The 26,740-nt window shown below is 24.8% G+C and overlaps 2 protein-coding genes across 2 annotated transcripts; one reads left to right on the top strand and one right to left on the bottom strand.

The window, feature by feature from the left end:
• Positions 1-1,813: 1,813 nt before the first annotated feature.
• LOC122502511 lies at positions 1,814-4,917 on the top strand. The gene is made up of 5 exons (XM_043612613.1): positions 1,814-2,640; positions 4,098-4,197; positions 4,294-4,383; positions 4,456-4,614; positions 4,747-4,917. The coding sequence occupies exons 1-5, from the start codon at positions 1,919-1,921 to the stop codon at positions 4,807-4,809; spliced, it is 1,134 nt and encodes a 377-aa protein (XP_043468548.1). The 5' UTR covers positions 1,814-1,918; the 3' UTR covers positions 4,810-4,917.
• Positions 4,918-5,042: 125 nt separating this feature from the next.
• LOC122502512 (selenoprotein S-like) lies at positions 5,043-7,793 on the bottom strand. The gene is made up of 5 exons (XM_043612614.1): positions 7,632-7,793; positions 7,185-7,328; positions 6,933-7,039; positions 5,428-5,533; positions 5,043-5,338 (listed from the first exon to the last, which is right to left on the bottom strand). Exons 1-5 carry the CDS (start codon positions 7,678-7,680, stop codon positions 5,256-5,258), a joined length of 489 nt encoding a protein of 162 aa, XP_043468549.1. The 5' UTR covers positions 7,681-7,793; the 3' UTR covers positions 5,043-5,255.
• Positions 7,794-26,740: the final 18,947 nt, after the last annotated feature.

The following is a 26,740-nucleotide window of genomic DNA, read 5'->3' as shown; positions in this document are numbered from 1 at the left end:
AATGTAAATTTTAATACTAATTAATTACTGGAAACACACGGTAGAAATTGTGGTTTCTTATATCTTAGGATCTATCGCTATATATTGTGAAAAAAAAACAATTTTCGACTATTCTGGAAAATTATTTTCTTCTCGATATGTTTTAAATGAATTTTTCTTTTTATTTTCCTTCTCGCCAATTTCTTTTCCAGAATAATCGATATTTAAATAAATGTAACTAAAAATGCGCGTAGATAATAAAAATATCCTGTGTATTTTGACTATCAAGTTACTAATCATGAAAAAATAATCGTTGTGGTTGGTATAATTGTAAAAAAATTTATTCCATTTCCCATATAAAAATAGAGCAAAAAAAAAATTTTATTTCCGAAAATATTTCGACAAAAGTGAAAAATAATATTTCAACAAAAATTGTCAAAATATTCCTTAAAATATAGAAATATTTATTTTTTAGTAACAATTCGAAAATAATACAAAAAAATGAATATTTATATATTTTCTTTTTTAAAATAATTTTAAATAAGAAAAAATGGAATATTTTGACAAATTCTACACCAACCCTACGATAATAAAAAAAAACTGTAAACGAAATATCGGATCAATCATTTCCGACAAAAGATCCCCCATTAGATTTATAGTCGAACTACGATTCTTGGAATGAATGGAAAAAAAATAAAATTTCTTCCACAGAATCATAGTCGTATCAGGGAAGTGCCGGATCATCAAACTAATCACACGGAGAAAATATAATAATGTATTATTTTTATAATTTGCCATTCTCCATTGAACGATCAGTGTGATGATTCGTTGTAAAATATACTTGTAATTTCATCATGTTAAGTTTTAACAAAAAGAAAAGCCTTCAAAAACTAAAAAAAATAAGAAAATAAAATAAAAAAGTAAAAATAGATGTGTATAAAATTGTACGACGTAAAGCAAAAAAAAAAATTTTCGTCTGTTGTGTTTGCATACAGTTGTTAATACGAATAATTATAATTTTTTTTTCCTTTATAAATTTAACATATTATTTTGAGAAAAAAAAATCTTGAAAAAGTGACTTCAAAATTTCAAAAAAAAAAAAAAAAAAAAAAAATGCTACGAACAAAAAGCTAATCCATATCATTAAAAAAAATTGAAAAATACTCGTAAAATTTAATTAAAAATTGAATTTTTATAATTATCAATTTTGTTTCTAGCATATTGAGACGATACTGCCAATATTTATGGCTCTAAAAAAATTGAAAAGAAAAATTTATCGACTGAAAATTCATTTTGGATTTACGTATTTTATAGAATAATTTATTAGCGCTAGTTGTACAGTAATAGTTTTTATTGAGGAATTAGTTTTAGAAAAACAAAGTGAGTTGAATGAAAAATTTATTTTTTGTTTTTCTAAATCTAATAAAAAGGAAGGCTGATGAATAATATTTTTTTTTCTTCGATGCAGTCTCTTCACATTTTTTAATTATGTAAATATTACTGAAAAATGCGAAACATTATTATATAGGTGATAATTTATTTATTATTAAAAAACAAAATCGTATTCACTGAATCGAACAGAAAAAATAAACGATTGCGTAATTTAAAAGACGAAATGTATAGTGATGCGTACACAAAACACAAGAAAAAAAATGTGTCTGTAGATAATTTATAATAATTACTACTGGCAAAAACATATGTTGCATTATTATAACGATGAGCGACGATGACGATGATTAATAAAAGTAAAAGTAATGTTAAACAGTTTTTTATTTCCAACCTTTTCCCAAACTTTTATAATTAAGGATTAAAAAGCCATTAAATATCAATTTGGCAAAATCAATAAAGGAACAAAAAAAAGTTTTTTTTTCGTAATTAGGAAATAATTTCGAAGACATTGTCGATTTTATTCTCTTCAGTTGTTTTCAATTTTTCAACAATGAAGACGTTAACGTTAAACGTGAGAATTTTAAAAATTTTGGGTTTAATTGCCCCGAAGGAAATGAATTCCTTTCGACACGTATATTTCATCTATCGTTTGATTTTTTATTTTTTGTTAACATTCTCTGTTATTGATTTACTCAATTTTTATACACGTTCAATTAGTTTAATTAATTTCGTGGATATATTTCCGGTTGCACATATTTCCGTGTCGGCGTGGTGTAAGGCGACAATTTTCATTTTCATTAATCGCAAAGTTCATGGGGAATTATTGCCAATGACCGAGAAATTTCAGAAATGTGAGAAAATTGAATTTTTCCTGAGAAAATTATTAATTGGCTCAACTTTAATATCAATTGTTCCAGTATCAATTGCATTATTACAGCCAAGAGTTAATTTAAATGATAAATGGATTCCGTTTCATTCTTCATTACCATTTAATTATGACGATAAATTTCAATATATTGTGGGTTACATTTATCAAACGATTTGCAGTTATTATGTGATTTTCATTGATTTTCAAATTCCATTCTTTTTGATATCATTGTTTATTCATTCGGCACATCAATTGCGAGTGAGTCAAGAAAATTTCTCCAATATCGTGAAAGAAATTTCATTCGAGGAAATCAAAATTAAAACCAAGAGAGTTCGAATGAAAAATTGGTATCCTGTGAAAATTAATTTCAAAAATACTGTCAAGCATCATGCTCACATTTTATGGTAAATTCTTTGAATTTTTTTCTATTTCAAGAATTTATCAATTTATAAATTATAATTATTATTTTATATTTCGTTTTTCAATTTTTATTTAATAATCTTCGTATTCTTTCATTCATTCAGTTCGAAGTTTGAAATTATGTTCCTACAATTTTGGTAGAAAAATTTCAATTTTTTTTTAAAGAATTAATTAACACCATTTCTATTTCTCAATTACGATTTTTTAATGAAATTCAAAGTTTTTTTTTAAATAAAGGAAATTTTGTTATCAATTTGATTTGTAAATTATAATTATTAATTGAAAATAAAATTGAGAATATTAAGACTTTTATAAAATAAAGGAAAAATAATCATAATTTTGATAATAAAACAGGGTTTGTCACGCTTTTGCTCTTTTCAAATTCCCTGACTTTTCCAGGTTTTCCAGATTAGAAAACGGAATTTTTCCAGGTTTTTAATACGAAGAATTTTATTTTTTACGAAAATAATTGAATTGTTTCGAAGATTTTTACAAACATTTTTGACAATAATTATTTTCCTAGAAAGAATGTTATACTTTACAAAAAAAAAAATTGTATTCTGTAATCAATTTTGTTATAATTTTTAAAATTTATAAAGCATTTTATCAAAATTTAAAAAATTTTAATTCTTGAGAATTTTATTCATATTTTTTTTTAAATAATTAAATTCTTATAAAAAATGTATTATTTGTGAAAATAATTGAATTCTTAAGAAGAATTGCATTGAAAATAATTGAATTGTATAGGAAAATTTATTAAAATTTTGTTTAAATAATTGAATTCTTTTAAAAAATTGTATTAAAATAGTAGATATTAAAAATAATTGAAATGAGGAAAATTTTTGAAAATAATTGAAATTCTGCTAAGAATTTTATTATAATTTTTGAAAATAATTGAATTTCAGAGAGGAATTTTATTTTTTATAAAGACAATTGAAATTTTGACGAGAATTTTTGTAAATTTTTGAACATAATTAGATTTCTGGGAAGAATTAGAATACTTTTAAAAATAATTGAATTCCTGAGACGAATTTTATTAAAATTTATTTTTAAATAATTGAATTCTTTTGTGAAATTTTATTTAACTAGTAGACATTGAAAATAATTGAATTTTGACAAATTTTTGAAATTTATTAAATTTCTTCGAAGAATTTTATGAAAATTATTTTGAAAAAAATTTTTTTGTTACAAAGAATTTCATTATCTATTAAAATAATTAAATTTTTTGAAGAAATTTAATTAAAAATGTATTGAAAATAATACTTAAATTGTAATAAATAAATTGTAGCAAAAGTTTTTAAAATAATTATTGAATTTCTTTGCTGAATTTAAATAAAATTTTGAAGAATAATTTCATTTTTCGAGGAATTTCGTTAAAATTGTATTAAAAATTAAAAATAATTGAAAGTCTGTTAGTTGATAATCTTAATTTATTTTTTAGCTTTATTCGCAAAATTAATCAACAATTAAGCGTCATAATTTTACTGGAATTAGTGAGCAGTTTGTTATTATTTGGAATTTCGGTGATTAATGCAACTCAAGTGCGTAGTTTATTAAATACTTTTAAAATTAATTAAATTTTTCCTATTCTTTATCATTCATGTGAAACAAAAATATTTGTAATTTTAATTTTTCAGCTTGCAAATGGTGCTTTAGTGGGATATTTAACTATAAGTGGAGTAAAATTCTTTTTAACGACTTACTACAGTGAAATAATGTCGTACGAAGTAAATTAATAAAAATATAATATTAATGAATAAATTTACTGAATAAATCTATGAATAATCTATTTTTTACAGAGCGTTCAAATTTCAAATATTGTTTACATGACGACACATTGGGAGAAGCAAGTGACTGAATTTCAAAAAGATATGTTTTTCATTATTCAAAGAAGTCAGAAACAAGTTTTTGTAACTTATATGTTTTTCAATAAATTTGGACTTAACGTCTTTATATGGGTAAGAGAAATTTCATAAGTACATAATTATATTTCAAAAAATTAAATTTTACAATTTTATTCAATTAAATTTATTTCTTCTATTCGATCATTAATTATAATTTATTAAATTATTAAATTATTAATTTTGCAGATTTTAAAAGCGTCATACTCCTACTACACACTTTTCAAACAAAAATTAAACGAACAGAAATAAAAGTAATAAGAGAGATTTTCTTGGGATAACTTTTTCAGTCAAAAAATGAAAAAAAATATTTAATAATATTCCAGACAAATTTTATTCTATTCGTATATAATAATTATTATCTTACGTAATAAATTACGCTTCATATAATTATGCGTAGATTTAAATTAAATAAATTAAACTATTCCTCATTATAATAACAATTATTAATTATTTTCACCTAATCCTTAATTAAAAATATGTAATTTATACATTTCATTTCTTTTTTTTTTATTATATCTTGAGCGTATATAAAAGTGTTATACAATTTTAGTGTTAAATGATTTAAAAATATATTCAAAATTGATTAAAAAATATTTGAAATAAATTTAACTATTTAAATTAATTTAAAAGAATTAAAAAAATGTTAATATAATTTTATAGAAGAGAATAAAAAAAAAATTAATAAAATTTCTTACTTATCCGCAACCACCTTTTCCACAACAACTTCGTTTTGGTGGTCGATAACCTCTACTCGAATTACCCATTAGTGGATTGTAGTCTAAAAATAGTTATTTATTTTCAAAATATAATATGATAAATATATAATGTTAAATGAATAAATAAATATTGCTTGAAGAGTAAACTCACCTTGTTTTAATAGTCTTGATTTAGAATCACTTGTTGAACCACCAAGTCTATTGCCACTACTTTTTTCCTCAGTTTTTAATAATTCTTGCCTTTTTTTCTCTTTATTCTGTATTTGCAGACAAAATGAAAATTAGTAACAAATAGTTTTTGATCTTAAATAATTCCAGGGCTCGAACCAGTAAAAGTATTTAAAAATATGGAAGAATATTATTACTCTTGAAAATTATTGAATTTCTTCAATAATTTGTAACTTTTAGAAAATGAAAATTTTTTTTCGTGTTTTTATCTAAAATTCATCTTTGAATCAATTATTTTTAATAATTTTCTAAAAAGTTCTTCGAGAATTTTAAAATTCATTTGTTTACAATTCAATTTTACAAAATTCCCATTATTCGTAAATTCTTAAAATTAATTATATATATATATATATATATATATATATATATATATTAGAAAATGAAAACTTCAAATAATTTCAAAAAAAAAATCCTCAATTAAACTTTCTCAAAAAAATTAATTCCACAGAATTTGTTAGTTAAAAATATGAAAAATTTAGATTTTCAAAGATTTTAATATGAAATCTTTCCAAATTCAATTATTTCTAAAAAATCCCCGCTCTAATGCTTTTAATATTCAATTATAATCTAAAATTTGAAACTGAAATCGATTTTTCAATCAATGTTTATTAGAATATTCTACTAGAATTCAATTATTTAAATACAAAAAAACAATTTATTGAATAATTGCATGTTTCTTAAAATTAAATTCTCATAAAGAATTTTATCAATAAATTTTTAAATAATTGACTTTTTTTGACGAATTTTAATAAAATTGATTAAAAACAATTACATTTTTCGAGAAATTCGATTAAAATTGTATTAAGAAATAATTGAAATTCTACGATGAGTTTTATTTATGAAAATAATTGAATTCCTAAAAAGAATTTTATTTACGAAAATAATTGAATCCCTGTAAAAATTTTATTATTTTATGAAAATAATTAAAGGTTTGCGTAGAATTTTATTACATTTTTTTTAAATAATTGAATTTTTTTTTGGGTAATTTTATTAAAATAGTAGATATTGAAAATCATTGAATTCAGGAAAATTTTTTAAAATAATTTAAATTTTGACAAGAATTTTATTAAAATTTTTGAAAATAATTAAATTTTGGATAAGAATTTAATCATTTCTAAAAATAATTGAAATTTTGACTAGAATTTTTTTAAATTCTTAAACATAATTGAATTTCTGCGAAGAATTTTATTACTTTTGAAAATAATTGAATTTCTGCAATCATTTGTAATTTCTCTAAAATTCTCCAAATTATATTGTACAATTTACGAACTTTTCATCCTTTTTGAATCAAATTACGGACTTTACGGATTTTTTTTAAAAAAAACGGACTTTTACGAGATTCACGGAACTAGTGCGAGCCCTGTAATTCACTAATGATGAGAATATTTTGCGTGAATTATTAAACAATAATTTTAAAAATACACTCACCTCTTCAACCTTTTTTTTGCGAAATTCAGCATCCTCATTGTACTTTTCCTGCATTTTGTTTCTAACTTCCTCTATGGCTGTTAGTCTTTGATAAACAATATCCGGGTCTATATTGATAAAACGTGATTAAATTTAGTAGTGAAATTCACATTATCTACTAGAGGGGAAAGGATAAATTATAAAAGAATTTAAATACTTTGTAATTTAAATGCAACGGAACAAAAAAAAAACAAATCAATTAATAATTCATACCTTTATGATACTTTGCTGAATATTCTGCTTCATCTTTTTTCGACTTCCAACTATTATATTTTTCTTGCAAATACGACGAGGCCATTAATAAAACGAATCCTAATCCAACTAAATACCAACCAACTGATGCTATCCACTGCCAAGCTATTAAATGATACAAATTTATTTAATTTTATTCATTACATATTTTTTTTTACAAATTTCGAATTCTCTTAAAGGTTTGAATTTGAAATATTTTGCAGGACACCCAAAAATATTGACTCTAAAGCTTAAAAATAACATGAATTATAAATTTAATTATTATAAAATTATGTATTATGATCGACACTAGATAATAAAAAAAGTAATAAAACTTTGTTTTACAGAACATAAATAATCTATTCTCCGAATTTTCTTACATATCAATTGTATTGAAAAAAATGTTTAAAATATGCATTTTAAACTCACCAACTCCAAGAATGGTATTAGAAGACATTTCTTGTCCCATTGACTCCATAATTTAATAATTTTTTGTCAACAAATAATGTAAATAATCTTTACAATATTTGACGTTGACGTTTTGTGAATATTTTTAGGTTAGGTGAAATGTCAAATTCTTGAACTTTTATAATAAACCACCAGAGGTCTCATTATTAAAAGGCGGGAAATTTAAAATCATTGAAAATTTTCAAATAACAAATCTCTAGTTTATCAACGGTGTTACAGGTCGAGAACCCTCGAGAACTGTCAGTGTCAACAACCAGCCAGCCAGCAGAGAAAGGTTGAGCGGGTTGCCTACGCAAAGGCTTAACAGTATGATAAAGCAGGTAAGTAACTTTTAATTTGTTGAAAATGATAAAAACAATATTTTGTAATAATAAAAATTCATACAAAAACATAAATAAAGGGTTTTTTGTTTACAAAAATGTACATACCTAATATAAAATATGTCAAATTAAAAAGAAAAATATGAAAAAAAAATTTTTCCTAATTTTGATATTTGTTGAAAATAATTTTTTAAAAAGATTAAAAATTAAAATTGCTAATTAGTAAATCTAGAGTTACAATTTATTAAATTGTAATCAATAAAAATATTAAAAATGACAAACATACAAAATTTTGAAAAATTAAAATATCTCTTAATTTTATTAAATTATTTTATTATTTTGAAAAATTAGTTAATTAGTAATTGGAAAATTATGTAAAATTAAAAATTATTTATTAATTACAAAAACTTAAAAAAAACGAATCATCTTTTACCTTATATATGGGTTAAATTACACACTAAAAAAAAAAGTTTTACTTTCAGCCTCTTTTTGAGGCTGAATTTAAGATGTAAAAGGAGTCAGCCCCGTTAAACAAGGACAAACTTATGTGAAATACATGGGCTGAATTTAAGGTGTAAACCGTGTAAACGGAGTCAGACTTTTTTTCCTGTGTATCTTTACCTAATCATGTTAACTAATCTATAAAAATTTATTTATTTTATTCATTTCTATGAAAATAATTAATTTAATGATGTTTATTTATTTTACAATTATGTAAGAAAGTAAAAAAAAATTAGCGCTAATAACTTTTTTATTTTAAAACAATTAACAATAATATTACTTATTTTACAATTGTAAAAACCCCTTTCTATAGGCAACCCAGTTCATAAGTTTATTTTTTACGTCGCAAAGTTGTCAATTTGTATAGCGAAAATAATATTGACGCTCGTAGAAACATCGTATTATTGCAAACAAATTTTTATTCAAATCCTTATTTCATGTAGAATTCCAATATTCCGGGATGAAATTTGAGAGCTGTATGTGACTTGTGGAAGAAAGTGTCGGCTGCGAGAAATGTTGATCCGGTTGCCTACATAAAGGAATAACAGTATGTTTTAAAATAGGAAGTCAGACTATCAAATAATTTTAATAATATTATACAATAATGAAAGTCAAAATTAAATTAAAAAACATAAGAAAAAGGATTTTTATTTATAAAAAATCAGGATTCCTAAAGAAATCCGAATTTAAAATTCCATACCTTTTCCATGACTTCAAGATCAAATTTTTAAAAAATTCCAGTGGAATTTTAAATCTTATTTCAATATTTTTGGGCTCTTTAAAAACACTTTACTTATTTAATAGTCTCTACCCTTTGGTAAAAATTCTAAAATTATCAAAATTTATCAAATATTCGAAATACCGATTTTATTAAAATTCAACAGTTTTTCCTTTCTTTGATAGTATTTAGTTTCATTATTTTTAAGCTCTTGGAAAATACTTTACTTATTTAATAGTCTCGACTCTTTCGTAAAAAATCTTAAATTATCGAAAATTATAAAAAATTCAAAAATCCGAATTTCTTAAAATTCAACATTTTTTCCTCTCTTTTATGGGATTTAACTTTAATATTTTTGTGCTTTTGGAAAAAACTTTACTTATTTAATAGTCTCGACTCTTTCGTAAAAAATGTAAAATTATCGAAAATTAACAAAAATTCAAAAATCCGAATTTCTTAAAATTAAAGATTTTTTCCTCTCTTTTATGGGATTTAACTTCAATATTGTTGTGCTCTTGGAAAATACTTTACTTATTTAATAGTATCGACTCTTTCGTAAAAAATCTTAAATTATCGAAAATTATAAAAAATTCAAAAATCCGAATTTCTTAAAATTCAACATTTTTTCCTCTCTTTTATGGGATATAACTTCAATATTTTTGTGCTTTTAAAAAATACTTTACTTATTTAATAGTCTCGACTCTTTCGCAAAAAATGTAAAATTATCGAAAATTAACAAAAATTCAAAAATCCGAATTTCTTAAAATTCAAGATTTTTTCCTCTCTTTTATGGGATTTAACTTCAATATTTTTGTGCTTTTGGAAAATACTCTACTTATTTAATAGTCTCGACTCTTTCGTAAAAAATCTAAAATTATCGAAAATTATCAAAAATTCAAAAATCCGAATTTCTTAAAATTCAAGATTTTTTCCTCTCTTTTATAGGATTTAACTTCAATATTGTTGTGCTCTTGGAAAATACTTTACTTATTTAATAGTCTCGACTCTTTCGTAAAAAATCTTAAATTATCGAAAATTATAAAAAATTCAAAAATCCGAATTTCTTAAAATTCAACATTTTTTCCTCTCTTTTATGGGATTTAACTTTAATATTTTTGTACTTTTGGAAAATACTTTACTTATTTAATAGTCTCGACTCTTTCGTAAAAAATGTAAAATTATCGAAAATTAACAAAAATTCAAAAATCCGAATTTCTTAAAATTCAACATTTTTTCCTCTCTTTTATCAGATTTAGCTTCAATATTGTTGTGCTCTTGGAAAATACTTTACTTATTTAATAGTCTCGACTCTTTCGTAAAAAATGTAAAATTATCGAAAATTAACAAAAATTCAAAAATCCGAATTTCTTAAAATTAAAGATTTTTTCCTCTCTTTTATGGGATTTAACTTCAATATTGTTGTGCTCTTGGAAAATACTTTACTTATTTAATAGTCTCGACTCTTTCGTAAAAAATCTTAAATTATCGAAAATTATAAAAAATTCAAAAATCCGAATTTCTTAAAATTTAACATTTTTTCCTCTCTTTTATGGGATTTAACTTCAATATTTTTGTGCTTTTGGAAAATACTTTACTTATTTAATAGTCTCGACTCTTTCGTAAAAAATGTAAAATTATCGAAAATTAACAAAAATTCAAAAATCCGAATTTCTAAAAATTAAAGATTTTTTCCTCTCTTTTATGGGATTTAACTTCAATATTGTTGTGCTCTTGGAAAATACTTTACTTATTTAATAGTCTCGACTCTTTCGTAAAAAATGTAAAATTATCGAAAATTAACAAAAATTCAAAAATCCGAATTTCTAAAAATTAAAGATTTTTTCCTCTCTTTTATGGGATTTAACTTCAATATTGTTGTGCTCTTGGAAAATACTTTACTTATTTAATAGTCTCGACTCTTTCGTAAAAAATCTTAAATTATCGAAAATTATCAAAAATTCAAAAAACGGAATTCCTTAAAATTCAACATTTTTTCCTCTCTTTTATGGGATTTAACTTTAATATTTTTGTGCTTTTGGAAAATACTTTACTTATTTAATAGTCTCGACTCTTTCGTAAAAAATATTAAATTATCGAAAATTATCAAAAATTCAAAAATCCGAATTTCTTAAAATTCAACATTTTTTCCTCTCTTTTATGGGATTTAACTTCAATATTGTTGTGCTCTTGGAAAATACTTTACTTATTTAATAGTCTCGACTCTTTCGTAAAAAATCTTAAATTATCGAAAATTATAAAAAATTCAAAAATCCGAATTTCTTAAAATTTAACATTTTTTCCTCTCTTTTATGGGATTTAACTTCAATATTTTTGTGCTTTTGGAAAATACTTTACTTATTTAATAGTCTCGACTCTTTCGTAAAAAATGTAAAATTATCGAAAATTAACAAAAATTCAAAAATCCGAATTTCTAAAAATTAAAGATTTTTTCCTCTCTTTTATGGGATTTAACTTCAATATTGTTGTGCTCTTGGAAAATACTTTACTTATTTAATAGTCTCGACTCTTTCGTAAAAAATGTAAAATTATCGAAAATTAACAAAAATTCAAAAATCCGAATTTCTAAAAATTAAAGATTTTTTCCTCTCTTTTATGGGATTTAACTTCAATATTGTTGTGCTCTTGGAAAATACTTTACTTATTTAATAGTCTCGACTCTTTCGTAAAAAATCTTAAATTATCGAAAATTATCAAAAATTCAAAAAACGGAATTCCTTAAAATTCAACATTTTTTCCTCTCTTTTATGGGATTTAACTTTAATATTTTTGTGCTTTTGAAAAATACTTTACTTATTTAATAGTCTCGACTCTTTCGTAAAAAATATTAAATTATCGAAAATTATCAAAAATTCAAAAATCCGAATTTCTTATAATTCAACATTTTTTCCTCTCTTTTATGGGATTTAACTTTAATATTTTTGTGCTTCTGGAAAATACTTTACTTATTTAATAGTCTCGACTCTTTCGTAAAAAATCTTAAATTATCTTAAATTATCAAAAATTCAAAAATCCGAATTTCTTAAAATTTAACATTTTTTCCTCTCTTTTATGGGATTTAACTTCAATATTTTTGTGCTTTTGGAAAATACTTTACTTATTTAATAGTCTCGACTCTTTCGTAAAAAATGTAAAATTATCGAAAATTAACAAAAATTCAAAAATCCGAATTTCTTAAAATTAAAGATTTTTTCCTCTCTTTTATGGGATTTAACTTCAATATTGTTGTGCTCTTGGAAAATACTTTACTTATTTAATAGTATCGACTCTTTCGTAAAAAATCTTAAATTATCGAAAATTATAAAAAATTCAAAAATCCGAATTTCTTAAAATTTAACATTTTTTCCTCTCTTTTATGGGATTTAACTTCAATATTTTTGTGCTTTTGGAAAATACTTTACTTATTTAATAGTCTCGACTCTTTCGTAAAAAATGTAAAATTATCGAAAATTAACAAAAATTCAAAAATCCGAATTTCTTAAAATTAAAGATTTTTTCCTCTCTTTTATGGGATTTAACTTCAATATTGTTGTGCTCTTGGAAAATACTTTACTTATTTAATAGTATCGACTCTTTCGTAAAAAATCTTAAATTATCGAAAATTATAAAAAATTCAAAAATCCGAATTTCTTAAAATTCAACATTTTTCCCTCTCTTTTATGGGATTTAACTTTAATATTTTTGTGCTTTTGGAAAATACTTTACTTATTTAATAGTCTCGACTCTTTCGTAAAAAATCTAAAATTATCGAAAATTATCAAAAATTCAAAAATCCGAATATCTTAAAATTCAACATTTTTTCCTCTCTTTTATCAGATTTAGCTTCAATATTGTTGTGCTCTTGGAAAATACTTTACTTATTTAATAGTCTCGACTCTTTCGTAAAAAATCTAAAATTATCGGAAATTATCAAAAATTCAAAAATCCGAATTTCTTAAAATTCAACATTTTTTCCTCTCTTTTATCAGATTTAGCTTCAATATTGTTGTGCTCTTGGAAAATACTTTACTTATTTAATAGTCTCGACTCTTTCGTAAAAAATCTTAAATTATCGAAAATTATAAAAAATTCAAAAATCCGAATTTCTTAAAATTCAACATTTTTCCCTCTCTTTTATGGGATTTAACTTTAATATTTTTGTGCTTTTGGAAAATACTTTACTTATTTAATAGTCTCGACTCTTTCGTAAAAAATCTTAAATTATCGAAAATTATAAAAAATTCAAAAATCCGAATTTCTTAAAATTCAACATTTTTTCCTCTCTTTTATGGGATTTAACTTTAATATTTTTGTGCTTTTGGAAAATACTTTACTTATTTAATAGTCTCGACTCTTTCGTAAAAAATGTAAAATTATCGAAAATTATAAAAAATTCAAAAATCCGAATTTCTTAAAATTCAACATTTTTCCCTCTCTTTTATGGGATTTAACTTTAATATTTTTGTGCTTTTGGAAAATACTTTACTTATTTAATAGTCTCGACTCTTTCGTAAAAAATCTAAAATTATCGAAAATTATCAAAAATTCAAAAATCCGAATATCTTAAAATTCAACATTTTTTCCTCTCTTTTATCAGATTTAGCTTCAATATTGTTGTGCTCTTGGAAAATACTTTACTTATTTAATAGTCTCGACTCTTTCGTAAAAAATCTAAAATTATCGGAAATTATCAAAAATTCAAAAATCCGAATTTCTTAAAATTCAACATTTTTTCCTCTCTTTTATCAGATTTAGCTTCAATATTGTTGTGCTCTTGGAAAATACTTTACTTATTTAATAGTCTCGACTCTTTCGTAAAAAATCTTAAATTATCGAAAATTATAAAAAATTCAAAAATCCGAATTTCTTAAAATTCAACATTTTTCCCTCTCTTTTATGGGATTTAACTTTAATATTTTTGTGCTTTTGGAAAATACTTTACTTATTTAATAGTCTCGACTCTTTCGTAAAAAATCTTAAATTATCGAAAATTATAAAAAATTCAAAAATCCGAATTTCTTAAAATTCAACATTTTTTCCTCTCTTTTATGGGATTTAACTTTAATATTTTTGTGCTTTTGGAAAATACTTTACTTATTTAATAGTCTCGACTCTTTCGTAAAAAATGTAAAATTATCGAAAATTAACAAAAATTCAAAAATCCGAATTTCTTAAAATTCAACATTTTTTCCTCTCTTTTATCAGATTTAGCTTCAATATTGTTGTGCTCTTGGAAAATACTTTACTTATTTAATAGTCTCGACTCTTTCGTAAAAAATGTAAAATTATCGAAAATTAACAAAAATTCAAAAATCCGAATTTCTTAAAATTAAAGATTTTTTTCTCTCTTTTATGGGATTTAACTTCAATATTGTTGTGCTCTTGGAAAATACTTTACTTATTTAATAGTCTCGACTCTTTCGTAAAAAATCTTAAATTATCGAAAATTATAAAAAATTCAAAAATCCGAATTTCTTAAAATTTAACATTTTTTCCTCTCTTTTATGGGATTTAACTTTAATATTTTTGTGCTTTTGGAAAATACTTTACTTATTTAATAGTCTCGACTCTTTCGTAAAAAATGTAAAATTATCGAAAATTATAAAAAATTCAAAAATCCGAATTTCTTAAAATTCAACATTTTTCCCTCTCTTTTATGGGATTTAACTTTAATATTTTTGTGCTTTTGGAAAATACTTTACTTATTTAATAGTCTCGACTCTTTCGTAAAAAATCTAAAATTATCGAAAATTATCAAAAATTCAAAAATCCGAATATCTTAAAATTCAACATTTTTTCCTCTCTTTTATCAGATTTAGCTTCAATATTGTTGTGCTCTTGGAAAATACTTTACTTATTTAATAGTCTCGACTCTTTCGTAAAAAATCTAAAATTATCGGAAATTATCAAAAATTCAAAAATCCGAATTTCTTAAAATTCAACATTTTTTCCTCTCTTTTATCAGATTTAGCTTCAATATTGTTGTGCTCTTGGAAAATACTTTACTTATTTAATAGTCTCGACTCTTTCGTAAAAAATCTTAAATTATCGAAAATTATAAAAAATTCAAAAATCCGAATTTCTTAAAATTCAACATTTTTCCCTCTCTTTTATGGGATTTAACTTTAATATTTTTGTGCTTTTGGAAAATACTTTACTTATTTAATAGTCTCGACTCTTTCGTAAAAAATCTTAAATTATCGAAAATTATAAAAAATTCAAAAATCCGAATTTCTTAAAATTCAACATTTTTTCCTCTCTTTTATGGGATTTAACTTTAATATTTTTGTGCTTTTGGAAAATACTTTACTTATTTAATAGTCTCGACTCTTTCGTAAAAAATGTAAAATTATCGAAAATTAACAAAAATTCAAAAATCCGAATTTCTTAAAATTCAACATTTTTTCCTCTCTTTTATCAGATTTAGCTTCAATATTGTTGTGCTCTTGGAAAATACTTTACTTATTTAATAGTCTCGACTCTTTCGTAAAAAATGTAAAATTATCGAAAATTAACAAAAATTCAAAAATCCGAATTTCTTAAAATTAAAGATTTTTTTCTCTCTTTTATGGGATTTAACTTCAATATTGTTGTGCTCTTGGAAAATACTTTACTTATTTAATAGTCTCGACTCTTTCGTAAAAAATCTTAAATTATCGAAAATTATAAAAAATTCAAAAATCCGAATTTCTTAAAATTTAACATTTTTTCCTCTCTTTTATGGGATTTAACTTCAATATTTTTGTGCTTTTGGAAAATACTTTACTTATTTAATAGTCTCGACTCTTTCGTAAAAAATGTAAAATTATCGAAAATTAACAAAAATTCAAAAATCCGAATTTCTTAAAATTAAAGATTTTTTCCTCTCTTTTATGGGATTTAACTTCAATATTGTTGTGCTCTTGGAAAATACTTTACTTATTTAATAGTCTCGACTCTTTCGTAAAAAATCTTAAATTATCGAAAATTATCAAAAATTCAAAAAACGGAATTCCTTAAAATTCAACATTTTTTCCTCTCTTTTATGGGATTTAACTTTAATATTTTTGTGCTTCTGGAAAATACTTTACTTATTTAATAGTCTCGACTCTTTCGTAAAAAATGTAAAATTATCGAAAATTATCAAAAATTCAAAAATCCGAATTTCTTAAAATTCAACATTTTTTCCTCTCTTTTATGGGATTTAACTTTAATATTTTTGTGCTTTTGGAAAATACTTTACTTATTTAATAGTCTCGACTCTTTCGTAAAAAATCTTAAATTATCTTAAATTATCAAAAATTCAAAAATCCGAATTTCTTAAAATTTAACATTTTTTCCTCTCTTTTATGGGATTTAACTTCAATATTTTTGTGCTTTTGGAAAATACTTTACTTATTAAATAGTCTCGACTCTGTCGTAAAAAATGTAAAATTATAGAAAATTAACAAAAATTCAAAAATCCGAATTTCTTAAAATTAAAGATTTTTTCCTCTCTTTTATGGGATTTAACTTCAATATTGTTGTGCTCTTGGAAAATACTTTACTTATTTAATAGTATCGACTCTTTCGTAAAAAATCTTAAATTATCGAAAATTATAAAAAATTCAAAAATCCGAATTTCTTAAAATTCAACATTTTTCCCTCTCTTTTATGGGATTTAACTTTAATATTTTTGTGCTTTTGAAAAATACTTTACTTATTTAATAGTCTCGACTCTTTCGTAAAAAATCTTAAATTATCGAAAATTATCAAAAATTCAAAAATCCGAATTTCTTAAAATTCAACATTTTTTCCTCTCTTTTATCAGATTTAGCTTCAATATTTTTGTGCTCTTGGAAAATACTTTACTTATTTAATAGTCTCGACTCTTTCGTAAAAAATCTTAAATTATCGAAAATTATAAAAAATTCAAAAATCCGAATTTCTTAAAATTCAACATTTTTTCCTCTCTTTTATCAGATTTAGCTTCAATATTGTTGTGCTCTTGGAAAATACTTTACTTATTTAATAGTCTCGACTCTTTCGTAAAAAATGTAAAATTATCGAAAATTAACAAAAATTCAAAAATCCGAATTTCTTAAAATTAAAGATTTTTTTCTCTCTTTTATGGGATTTAACTTCAATATTGTTGTGCTCTTGGAAAATACTTTACTTATTTAATAGTCTCGACTCTTTCGTAAAAAATCTTAAATTATCGAAAATTATAAAAAATTCAAAAATCCGAATTTCTTAAAATTTAACATTTTTTCCTCTCTTTTATGGGATTTAACTTCAATATTTTTGTGCTTTTGGAAAATACTTTACTTATTTAATAGTCTCGACTCTTTCGTAAAAAATGTAAAATTATCGAAAATTAACAAAAATTCAAAAATCCGAATTTCTTAAAATTAAAGATTTTTTCCTCTCTTTTATGGGATTTAACTTCAATATTGTTGTGCTCTTGGAAAATACTTTACTTATTTAATAGTCTCGACTCTTTCGTAAAAAATCTTAAATTATCGAAAATTATCAAAAATTCAAAAAACGGAATTCCTTAAAATTCAACATTTTTTCCTCTCTTTTATGGGATTTAACTTTAATATTTTTGTGCTTCTGGAAAATACTTTACTTATTTAATAGTCTCGACTCTTTCGTAAAAAATGTAAAATTATCGAAAATTATCAAAAATTCAAAAATCCGAATTTCTTAAAATTCAACATTTTTTCCTCTCTTTTATGGGATTTAACTTTAATATTTTTGTGCTTTTGGAAAATACTTTACTTATTTAATAGTCTCGACTCTTTCGTAAAAAATCTTAAATTATCTTAAATTATCAAAAATTCAAAAATCCGAATTTCTTAAAATTTAACATTTTTTCCTCTCTTTTATGGGATTTAACTTCAATATTTTTGTGCTTTTGGAAAATACTTTACTTATTAAATAGTCTCGACTCTGTCGTAAAAAATGTAAAATTATAGAAAATTAACAAAAATTCAAAAATCCGAATTTCTTAAAATTAAAGATTTTTTCCTCTCTTTTATGGGATTTAACTTCAATATTGTTGTGCTCTTGGAAAATACTTTACTTATTTAATAGTATCGACTCTTTCGTAAAAATCTTAAATTATCGAAAATTATAAAAAATTCAAAAATCCGAATTTCTTAAAATTCAACATTTTTCCCTCTCTTTTATGGATTTAACTTTAATATTTTTGTGCTTTTGAAAAATACTTTACTTATTTAATAGTCTCGACTCTTTCGTAAAAAATCTTAAATTATCGAAAATTATCAAAAATTCAAAAATCCGAATTTCTTAAAATTCAACATTTTTTCCTCTCTTTTATCAGATTTAGCTTCAATATTTTTGTGCTCTTGGAAAATACTTTACTTATTTAATAGTCTCGACTCTTTCGTAAAAAATCTTAAATTATCGAAAATTATAAAAAATTCAAAAATCCGAATTTCTTAAAATTCAACATTTTTTCCTCTCTTTTATCAGATTTAGCTTCAATATTGTTGTGCTCTTGGAAAATACTTTACTTATTTAATAGTCTCGACTCTTTCGTAAAAAATCTTAAATTATCGAAAATTATAAAAAATTCAAAAATCCGAATTTCTTAAAATTCAACATTTTTTCCTCTCTTTTATGGGATTTAACTTCAATATTTTTGTGCTCTTGGAAAATACTTTACTTATTTAATAGTCTCGACGCTTTGGTAAAAAATCTAGGTCATCAAAATTAATTTGATTTACAATTCATAAAAAGTAACCACAGCCGATAATCAGCAGGAGATGAAAAATTATTTCTTGAGCGAACTTTATCTTCTGTTTACTAACAACTGTTAGTCTTAAAATTTTTTACTGTTCCTAAACGATAGCCATATTTTAATCGGCTATATTGGGTCTGCTATTTTGAATTTTAAAAATCTGTTTTTGACAGCAGACAACATTTTCATCTGAGTATTCGTTCGGTCAGGAGAAAGTCAGAGCATTTTAAAAAAAGGTAGTAGACTTTCTGAATTATTTGATTTTTGAAATCAAAAAGTTTGTTATATATTAGTTTTAGAGTATATAGTAAGTAGATTTAAATTTACGCGAACTTTCCGTATCAGTGAAAGCGTAAAGCTTTGTAGCATTTTCGTTCCAGCCTTCTCTTTTTTGAACCATATTTTTATACTTCTTGCTTTACTTATCGTATATAGTTGTTTACTTAAAGATTAAGTTGATTAGAAATTTCACGGTATCAAAGTCCGAATGATCTATTTTGAATTTTTATGCACGTAAAATGTGAAAATCCAAGAATTTAGTTATTTTAGTAAAGTTAAAAACGTCAAATTAACGTTGCTAAGATAGAAGCATGTAGTATGCAATTATGAATCTTCAAAATATGAAATACTGCATTACTATTATTGTTAGCCTCTGTAGAGCTTCTATAAAATACACATATGCGTTGTCGCACAAATGGTTTTGCAAACTATCAACCCAGTTAAAAAGGATTTTTTAATATAGCATTTTGGACGATTGAGCAAGCCGTCTCCTCATGTGGTAATATGTATATTTGTAGATTTTCAATAACAGTGTCTTAACAATAATATTTTATTTTGCTGAATTATCTCTTTTTTAAAATGACAAACCGAAATCTACAATATATTACCACATGAGGAGTATTGAGAGTGGATAATAAAGTGTTTCTCTTTATCAGAATCCTCACTTGTTTACCAACTAAATTCCAAGTACAGCATTGCACTGTCAGTTAAAAAGTGATATTTTAGAAATCTTGTTCTTTTTCCTCACTCGAGGTATTTTTATACCTTATTTTTCTGTATTTATCTGGAATTAAGAATTCTCTAAAGTTTCTGTAACATTTCAGTACTTTTTATCTTAATTTAGCAGTTTTTTAGTCACGAAAAACATTTGGGATGATTGGACCTAATGCATCGGATAATTGAGCAACCAGTCCAATTGTCCAAATGCCGTTTGGACAATTGAGCAGACGGCTTGCTCAATCGTCCAAAATGATATATTAAAAAATTCTTTTTTACTGGGAACATTCTTGTCGTCTCTTGTGTACAAAATCCTTGTAGGTAAGCCAATAGCTTAACAAAGGAGACGCATGGGTATTTATTCGGAACTTTTAATGTGCTAACAATAACGAGAATGCAGTAGTTCACATGAAAAACATGGTTTTGTGATCGTTTAAATACATTGGACAAATGTGATTTTAAATCAGTTTTTATTGAATAACATCTTAAATTACGCTCTTATTTTGAGTATTTTAATAGTGAATAGAATGGATAAAAATCTAAAAAATAATAGGGAGTTGAAAAATATAGTATCAAAACATGTGTGTTTGTACAGCGATGGCAGCAGAACGCTATATAATAAGACAATTAAAGATTACTTGTGGAAGCTGGTCATGCAGGAATTGTCCGAAAGAAATGTGTACATATTAGGTATTTGCTATACATTTATATAATTATATTGATATAATATAAAAGTTTTAAAACTTTTTACACAAAGTGTAAAAGTACACTTCATTTTATTTTTTAGGTTATGATCTAATTGGTAAATTTTTAAAAAACTATATGGAAGATCTGTGAATATTTGGCAGTTTTTATAACATATTTTTTATAACATGCGAAATAATTCATTCCCGTTATTTTGACCGCAAACGGACGATATTTACTTTTGAACTGTGTAACGTGGCGTTACGAATTCTCCCGCGTCTATTGCGAATCAGGCGATTGAACCCGGGAACGGCCGAAGGGCCTCAAGGGTGTCAATCGCCGGATTCGCAAAGAGACGCGACACTTGTTTCTGACTCTCCCTAGAGAACACCTCTCGCTATTGTGTGACAGTTTCTTCCCTATTGTGATCTTGTATTCCAGTGACTTGGATTAATATCGACCTTCCATAAGTTAAATAAATATTTTTTTAATGTTATTTTTTTGTTTATCTTTAATTCTCCTTTTCTTTCCACTTTTCCCCCCATAAATAATTGGAAATCCGGGCAACCAATTATAACTGTGACATTTTATTATTAAATATGAATTTCCTAAACTTAATAATATACAATTTTATATAAAATATTATTTTCAAGATCCTATTGGTTGCTGGAAAGCATTAAGAACGTGTTTCACTAGACACCACTGAAATAATAACCATACGTGGTTATATTTAGCTGATGTGCAATTTTTATTGCCGTACATTAAGCACAAAAGGTATTATTGGATTACTAAATTTATTGAAAATGAAAAATAATTATTGTCAGTTCTAAACACTCTATTATTATAATCGTTTATTACTTTAAACTAGAAATAATTACTTATAGCAATGCTGAAATATCCTCTTGAACTGCCAACTGCACCTTTATATGAGCATGTGGAGCAGCCAACATTAATGCACTCAGCACCTGTAACCATTAGTGAGTTAATAGATCTTTTAAACACATTCCCATGTTCACTGAGGAAGGAATCTACCATCCAGAATACGATGACCTTATTGTGAACAGTGACAGGATGGTTTTGGAGGCACCAGAAAATGTTGACAATCATTATCCACAGTTACAAGAGAGAATAATTTAACCAAACAATGTTAACGAGGAGCATTCTTACTTTGCTAGAGATGAAATAAAAAACGATTTTATAAGTAGTCAAACTGTTGAAGACGCGTCTCCAACAATGCAGGAATGTAAATTTGTTGTTTCATCGTTTTATTAAAAATCTTATTAATAAATACCTAAATAAATTTAATTGGTTAAATTCTAAATACTACAATTTTGACGTGAAACAAATAGTGAACTCAAAATGGAATTAACACATCTGGTACTACGATTCCAAACGAGGTTACGTATTTCCTTTGCTTAGGTCAATAAGCTGGATTTTAATAAAAACCTCATTACAGTAAAAACGTTATCTAATGTAGAAAATAGTATTTATAAAATGGAAACAAATAAAAAAAATTATATTAGATCAGATATTGTTTTTGAATTACAATCCTTTGCTAATGGTAACGGAAAAAATAAATGCATTAATAAGAATCATACATTTATTACTTTTAAAAACAAAACAATTTCTAATGAAGAATTAAGAATAAGTAGTGACAAGAGCAGATGAAAGAAATGCTACAGTGGTTTTAAATATAAATTCATATTTTGATAAGTGTCAAGAGCTCTTATTGGGCAAGTCTACTTATAAACTTTCAAACTAAGATGTAACCAAAAATATTGAAATATAAATGGAAGAATTAATGAATTTAATAAAAAGAAGAAATATCAGATAATTTTATTTAACAATTAAAATCTGACACAGGAGTCGCTCCTAAATTTTATTTCCTGCAAAAAATTTATAAAACAGGAATACCAGGTATACTTATTACATCCTTTGTTAATTCACCTTTGTCTAAAATTTTAAAATTTATTAGTGAACCTATTGGTAAACTCGTAGGTAAAACCGATTCTTATGTAAAAGACTCAGGGAACAGAACATACTATAAATAAATTTTAAGGTCAAACGTTTAATAAAATATCAATATTATTATAATTTATATTTAGGAGACAATATAATTAGTAACTATAAAAAATTGGTTGATAATGAAATTTTAGAAAAAAATTTAGTTCTGACGATAGTTGTTCACTACCGAGCATCATTGATGTCATGAATAGTTTAAGCCGCGGTTTTCCTCGACCAAACATCATGTTTACCATTGATATGTTAGGTCTGCCTTGTTGTGGTGCGGGGCTTTCCATTAAAGGACAATCAAAACGGAAGTCAGTATGTGTGATTGTAAAAATGAGTAATACCTGCGGATTAGAAACGTTTTTAAATAAACGATTGGAAGTATTATTGGACAGAACATTTTAGAGACAATTTTTTATGTTAATTTTCTCGTCGACCAGAGGTTCAAAAAATCCAAGAGAACTATTCTTGACCTCTTGGACATCGTTTTTTCAGTATCTGAAAAAGGTATCCATCAAAATGGCTTCCAGAAGTCAATTTTTTACCTTCGGAAAACATTTATTTGCGAAAATATTTTTTAAAAACAACGTTTTTTCCCAAAAAGGCGTCAGTAACTTTTTGATTTTTAAAATTTTTGAGTGCAAATTCGGAAAGGGTGATGTTCAAGAGGTCAAGAATAGTTCTCTTGGATTTTTCAAACCTCTGGTCGACGAGGAAATTACCTTTAAAAATTGTCTCGAAAATGTTCCATCCCGTCCTTAAATGGTTAAATCTTTTTTAAAATGTTCTTTTTCGGGGTTAAATGTTAGCGATATTTTTGTAATCTTTTAATTTTCTAAAAGTGTTTAACTTTACACTTCAGTTATTTTGATACTTTCAATCGTTTATTCAAAAAGGTTTCTGACAGATATTTTGGATATCGCACTCCAAGGTTATGTATGGTGGGTGTAAATGAAAAAAGTAATAAATAAATTGTTAAAACTTATATTGCTGGCTACCCACTACTAGCGACGAACTATTAGAACCCTTAATTACTCCGCAGGTTCTCCTCATTTTTACAATCGCACATACTGACTTCCGTTTTTATTGTCCTGTAATGGAAATCCCCGCACCACAACAAGGAAGACCTAACATATCCATGGTAAGCATGATGTTTGGTCGAGGAAAACCGCGGCTCAAACCATCCATGACATCGATGATGCTCGGTGGTGGAAAGCTATCGTCAGGGATGATAAGTAATATTTAAATTAATGGTTAAAGGTAATTCCAATGAACTAAACTTTTTTCTAAAAATTCATTATACAGGTCTACAAGAAAAATCGGTGAATGGTTCCTTATACCATACCTGGTTCAGGAGTATCAGAATCTTGGTATCGTGGGTTTATTGGAGTTTCTGATTACGAACTTAGAAACAGATTTTCAAAATAGCAAATGGTTTAAAGGAGTTTCTGATTACGAACTTAGAAACAGATTTTCAAAATAGCAAATGGCGGATCCAATATAGCAGTAGAATTTTTAAAAATTTCTTGAACTTTTACAAAACTTTGTATCGAGGGGTTTTTTGTTCTCTGATTACGAATTTAAAGTCAGATTTTCAAAATAAAAATTACGAATCTCTTTAATTTTTTACAGAACTTGGTATCTAGGTTTATTAAGGTCACTGACCACTAATTCTTTTGTGGGACTGTATCCAGGGCACCTCCACGTAGTGATGGCGGGCGACGGATTTATTCTATGACCTGTCAGAGTCCAAAAACCAACCAAGATACCAAGTTCTGTAAAAATTTAAGAAATTTTTATAAATCCGACCGGCATATTGGATCCGTCATTTTTTATTTTAAAAAGTATTTATAAACTTTTGACTCTCACGTAGAATCCGATATGTACTTTGAGGTTAGGAAAAATCCTAATGTGGTGGAACAAAACGCACTTCAGATTCGTTTTCAGGGACCCCGAAAACGCATATAATTCACCTGATGGTTTGAGCAGAGGAACCGTTCATCGAATTTTTTGTGGACCTGTGTTAGCAACGAAATTATTAATATACTTACTAATTGCATTGTCTCCGAAATATTAATATTAATAATATTGATATTTTAATAATCGCCTGACCTTGAGATTTATTTATATTCATTAGGTGGTTCAAGAGTGTCTCTTATTTTGACAAAGTATATAAATCTTTGGTCTCAACACAAAAATTAATCAAAGTATTAACAAAAATTTTGCTGAAACTTTTAACAAAATGGAACAAAACTAACACGTGCCTCTTGGTAACTGAAATTTTAAAAATTTTTGTTAGCCATAATGTGACATTATTGAGCTGTCCTACATCCCATTACTGTTAGTTTTCATTTACCATCAAAGATATAACGTTTTTGACATTAATATGACATTATATTATATAGTTGCAAGAACAATGCTGAAAAATGATTAAAAGTAGAATTAATATAGATTCTTATAAATTGATGCATAAATGAGCTATAAAATTCCACTCAACTTTAGTAGCATTAACAGCTTCAAACAATTTTTAACATTCTACATACCATAGGAGCGTTCACAAATTACGTAACATTATAAAGAGGAGGGGGAGGGTCTATCTATTTGTTATGTACAGCAGAAAAAATGGCGCTAATGTATGTAACAGTGTATTATATAGGGGTAGGGGGGGGGGTCAAAATTTTCAAAAATTAGCGTTACGTAATTTGTGAACGCTCCCCATCAGATGCCAAAACGCTAATGAGAAGAGTAAGAAGTAATTTCCCAAACAGTAAGTTCCTAAATTAGGTGGAGGAGAATATCATTACTTCGGTTTAGAAAAAGCAGTAAAGGTTATTTTTCACGTTTATTCTACCGAAAAGAAGGAAGTAAAGGAGTTTTACTTGAAGTTTAATGTTGATGGTTTGCCAATTTTAGGTTCTGGAAAGAAAAGCCTTTAGTTAATTTTGTGTTTAAAACAAAAAAAGTTTATTTAGTCACTGCATTTTATGGAAAGCAGAAACCAACTGATGCGAATGAGTTTATAGAAGAATTTCCCAGTGGGCAAAAAACCATCATTGTTAGAACCATATAACGTTTTTCGGACATTATTTAGCAGATATGAAACGTTCTAAAAACGTTTTTGGAACGTTTTTTAAAAAATGATGGCTTTTTGCCCACTGGGTTGCTAAAGATTTAATTCATTTAATTAAAAATGGCTTACAGGATAACGAGACCTCAATTACTTGTTTTGCTATAATTTGCGACGGTCTTGCAAATCTTTCATTTTTTATCTTAAAGGAAACACTGAATACTGTAGTTGATCAAAATGTCTTATAAAGGATAAATATATTAGTCCAAAAAATAAACGCAATTAAAAAACCAAACAAGGCATTTTATATTGCGATAACAATTACTCGTTAAATTGACATTGAACTCGAAATTTTCTTATTTACCGACAATGGTTTTTTTACCGGCAGAGAATTCTTTTACTCCAGCTGTAATAGAGCTTGGGTATGAAAATCAGCCAAAGCACAAATGTTTGACTTTATGCTGCGAAATTGCAGAGGCAAGTACGTACTTTCGACCGAGGTACGAAGAAAAAGAAATTTGCAATTGAATTGAAAGTTATTAATAAAATTGGAAATAATTTTGTTGGTGAATTAAAATTTTTAAATTTAAGCAACTCTATGAAAATGAAATTATAATAAAAAGACAACGTAATAATGAATTTAATTATTTATTATAAAAAAAGTAATTCGAAAGAACAAAATTTTTACAAATTTACGAATAAATTTGTAAAAATTACCATTACAAATGGTAATTTTTTTTCATTTAATTTTTTACAATTATTAGTAAACGTTTTTTTTTCTTTTAAATTAATTTTTCTTTTGTTTTAATTTACAATTTCAATATTTTCTTTTTAATAACAATTATTTACTCCAAAAAATATAGTAATATTTAATAAATAATTTGCAGAGTAAATTCTGGTAGATATTAACAATTATTATAGTTAATATAATATGTCTACTATATAGAAAGTTTAATAATAAATTGTTTACGTGTCACATATTACTTAAACAAAAAAATTAAAAAATAATTTTTGAAACAAAAATTGATAAATTTCTTATTTATAAAAATT

This window comes from Leptopilina heterotoma, unplaced genomic scaffold (genome assembly GCF_015476425.1).
Source record: "Leptopilina heterotoma isolate Lh14 unplaced genomic scaffold, ASM1547642v1 Lhet_232, whole genome shotgun sequence".
NCBI lineage: Eukaryota > Metazoa > Arthropoda > Insecta > Hymenoptera > Figitidae > Leptopilina > Leptopilina heterotoma.
The sequence above is the reverse complement of the archived record's forward strand: the minus strand, read 5'-3'. Positions and strand labels throughout refer to the sequence as shown.

What these genes read in the sequence shown, in the direction of transcription:
- LOC122502512 (XM_043612614.1), bottom strand. Translation starts at nt 7,680, where the DNA reads ATGGAGTCAATGGGACAAGAAATGTCTTCTAATACCATTCTTGGAGTT. An exon ending in TTCAGCAAAGTATCATAAAG is followed by an intron (nt 7,040 to 7,184) that starts GTATGAATTATT and finishes TTATCAATATAG; the next exon opens with ACCCGGATATTGTTTATCAA. An exon ending in ATCAAGACTATTAAAACAAG is followed by an intron (nt 5,339 to 5,427) that starts GTGAGTTTACTC and finishes AACTATTTTTAG; the next exon opens with ACTACAATCCACTAATGGGT.
- LOC122502511 (XM_043612613.1), top strand. Translation starts at nt 1,919, where the DNA reads ATGAAGACGTTAACGTTAAACGTGAGAATTTTAAAAATTTTGGGTTTA. An exon ending in CATCATGCTCACATTTTATG is followed by an intron (nt 2,641 to 4,097) that starts GTAAATTCTTTG and finishes TTTATTTTTTAG; the next exon opens with CTTTATTCGCAAAATTAATC. An exon ending in GTGAAATAATGTCGTACGAA is followed by an intron (nt 4,384 to 4,455) that starts GTAAATTAATAA and finishes TATTTTTTACAG; the next exon opens with AGCGTTCAAATTTCAAATAT.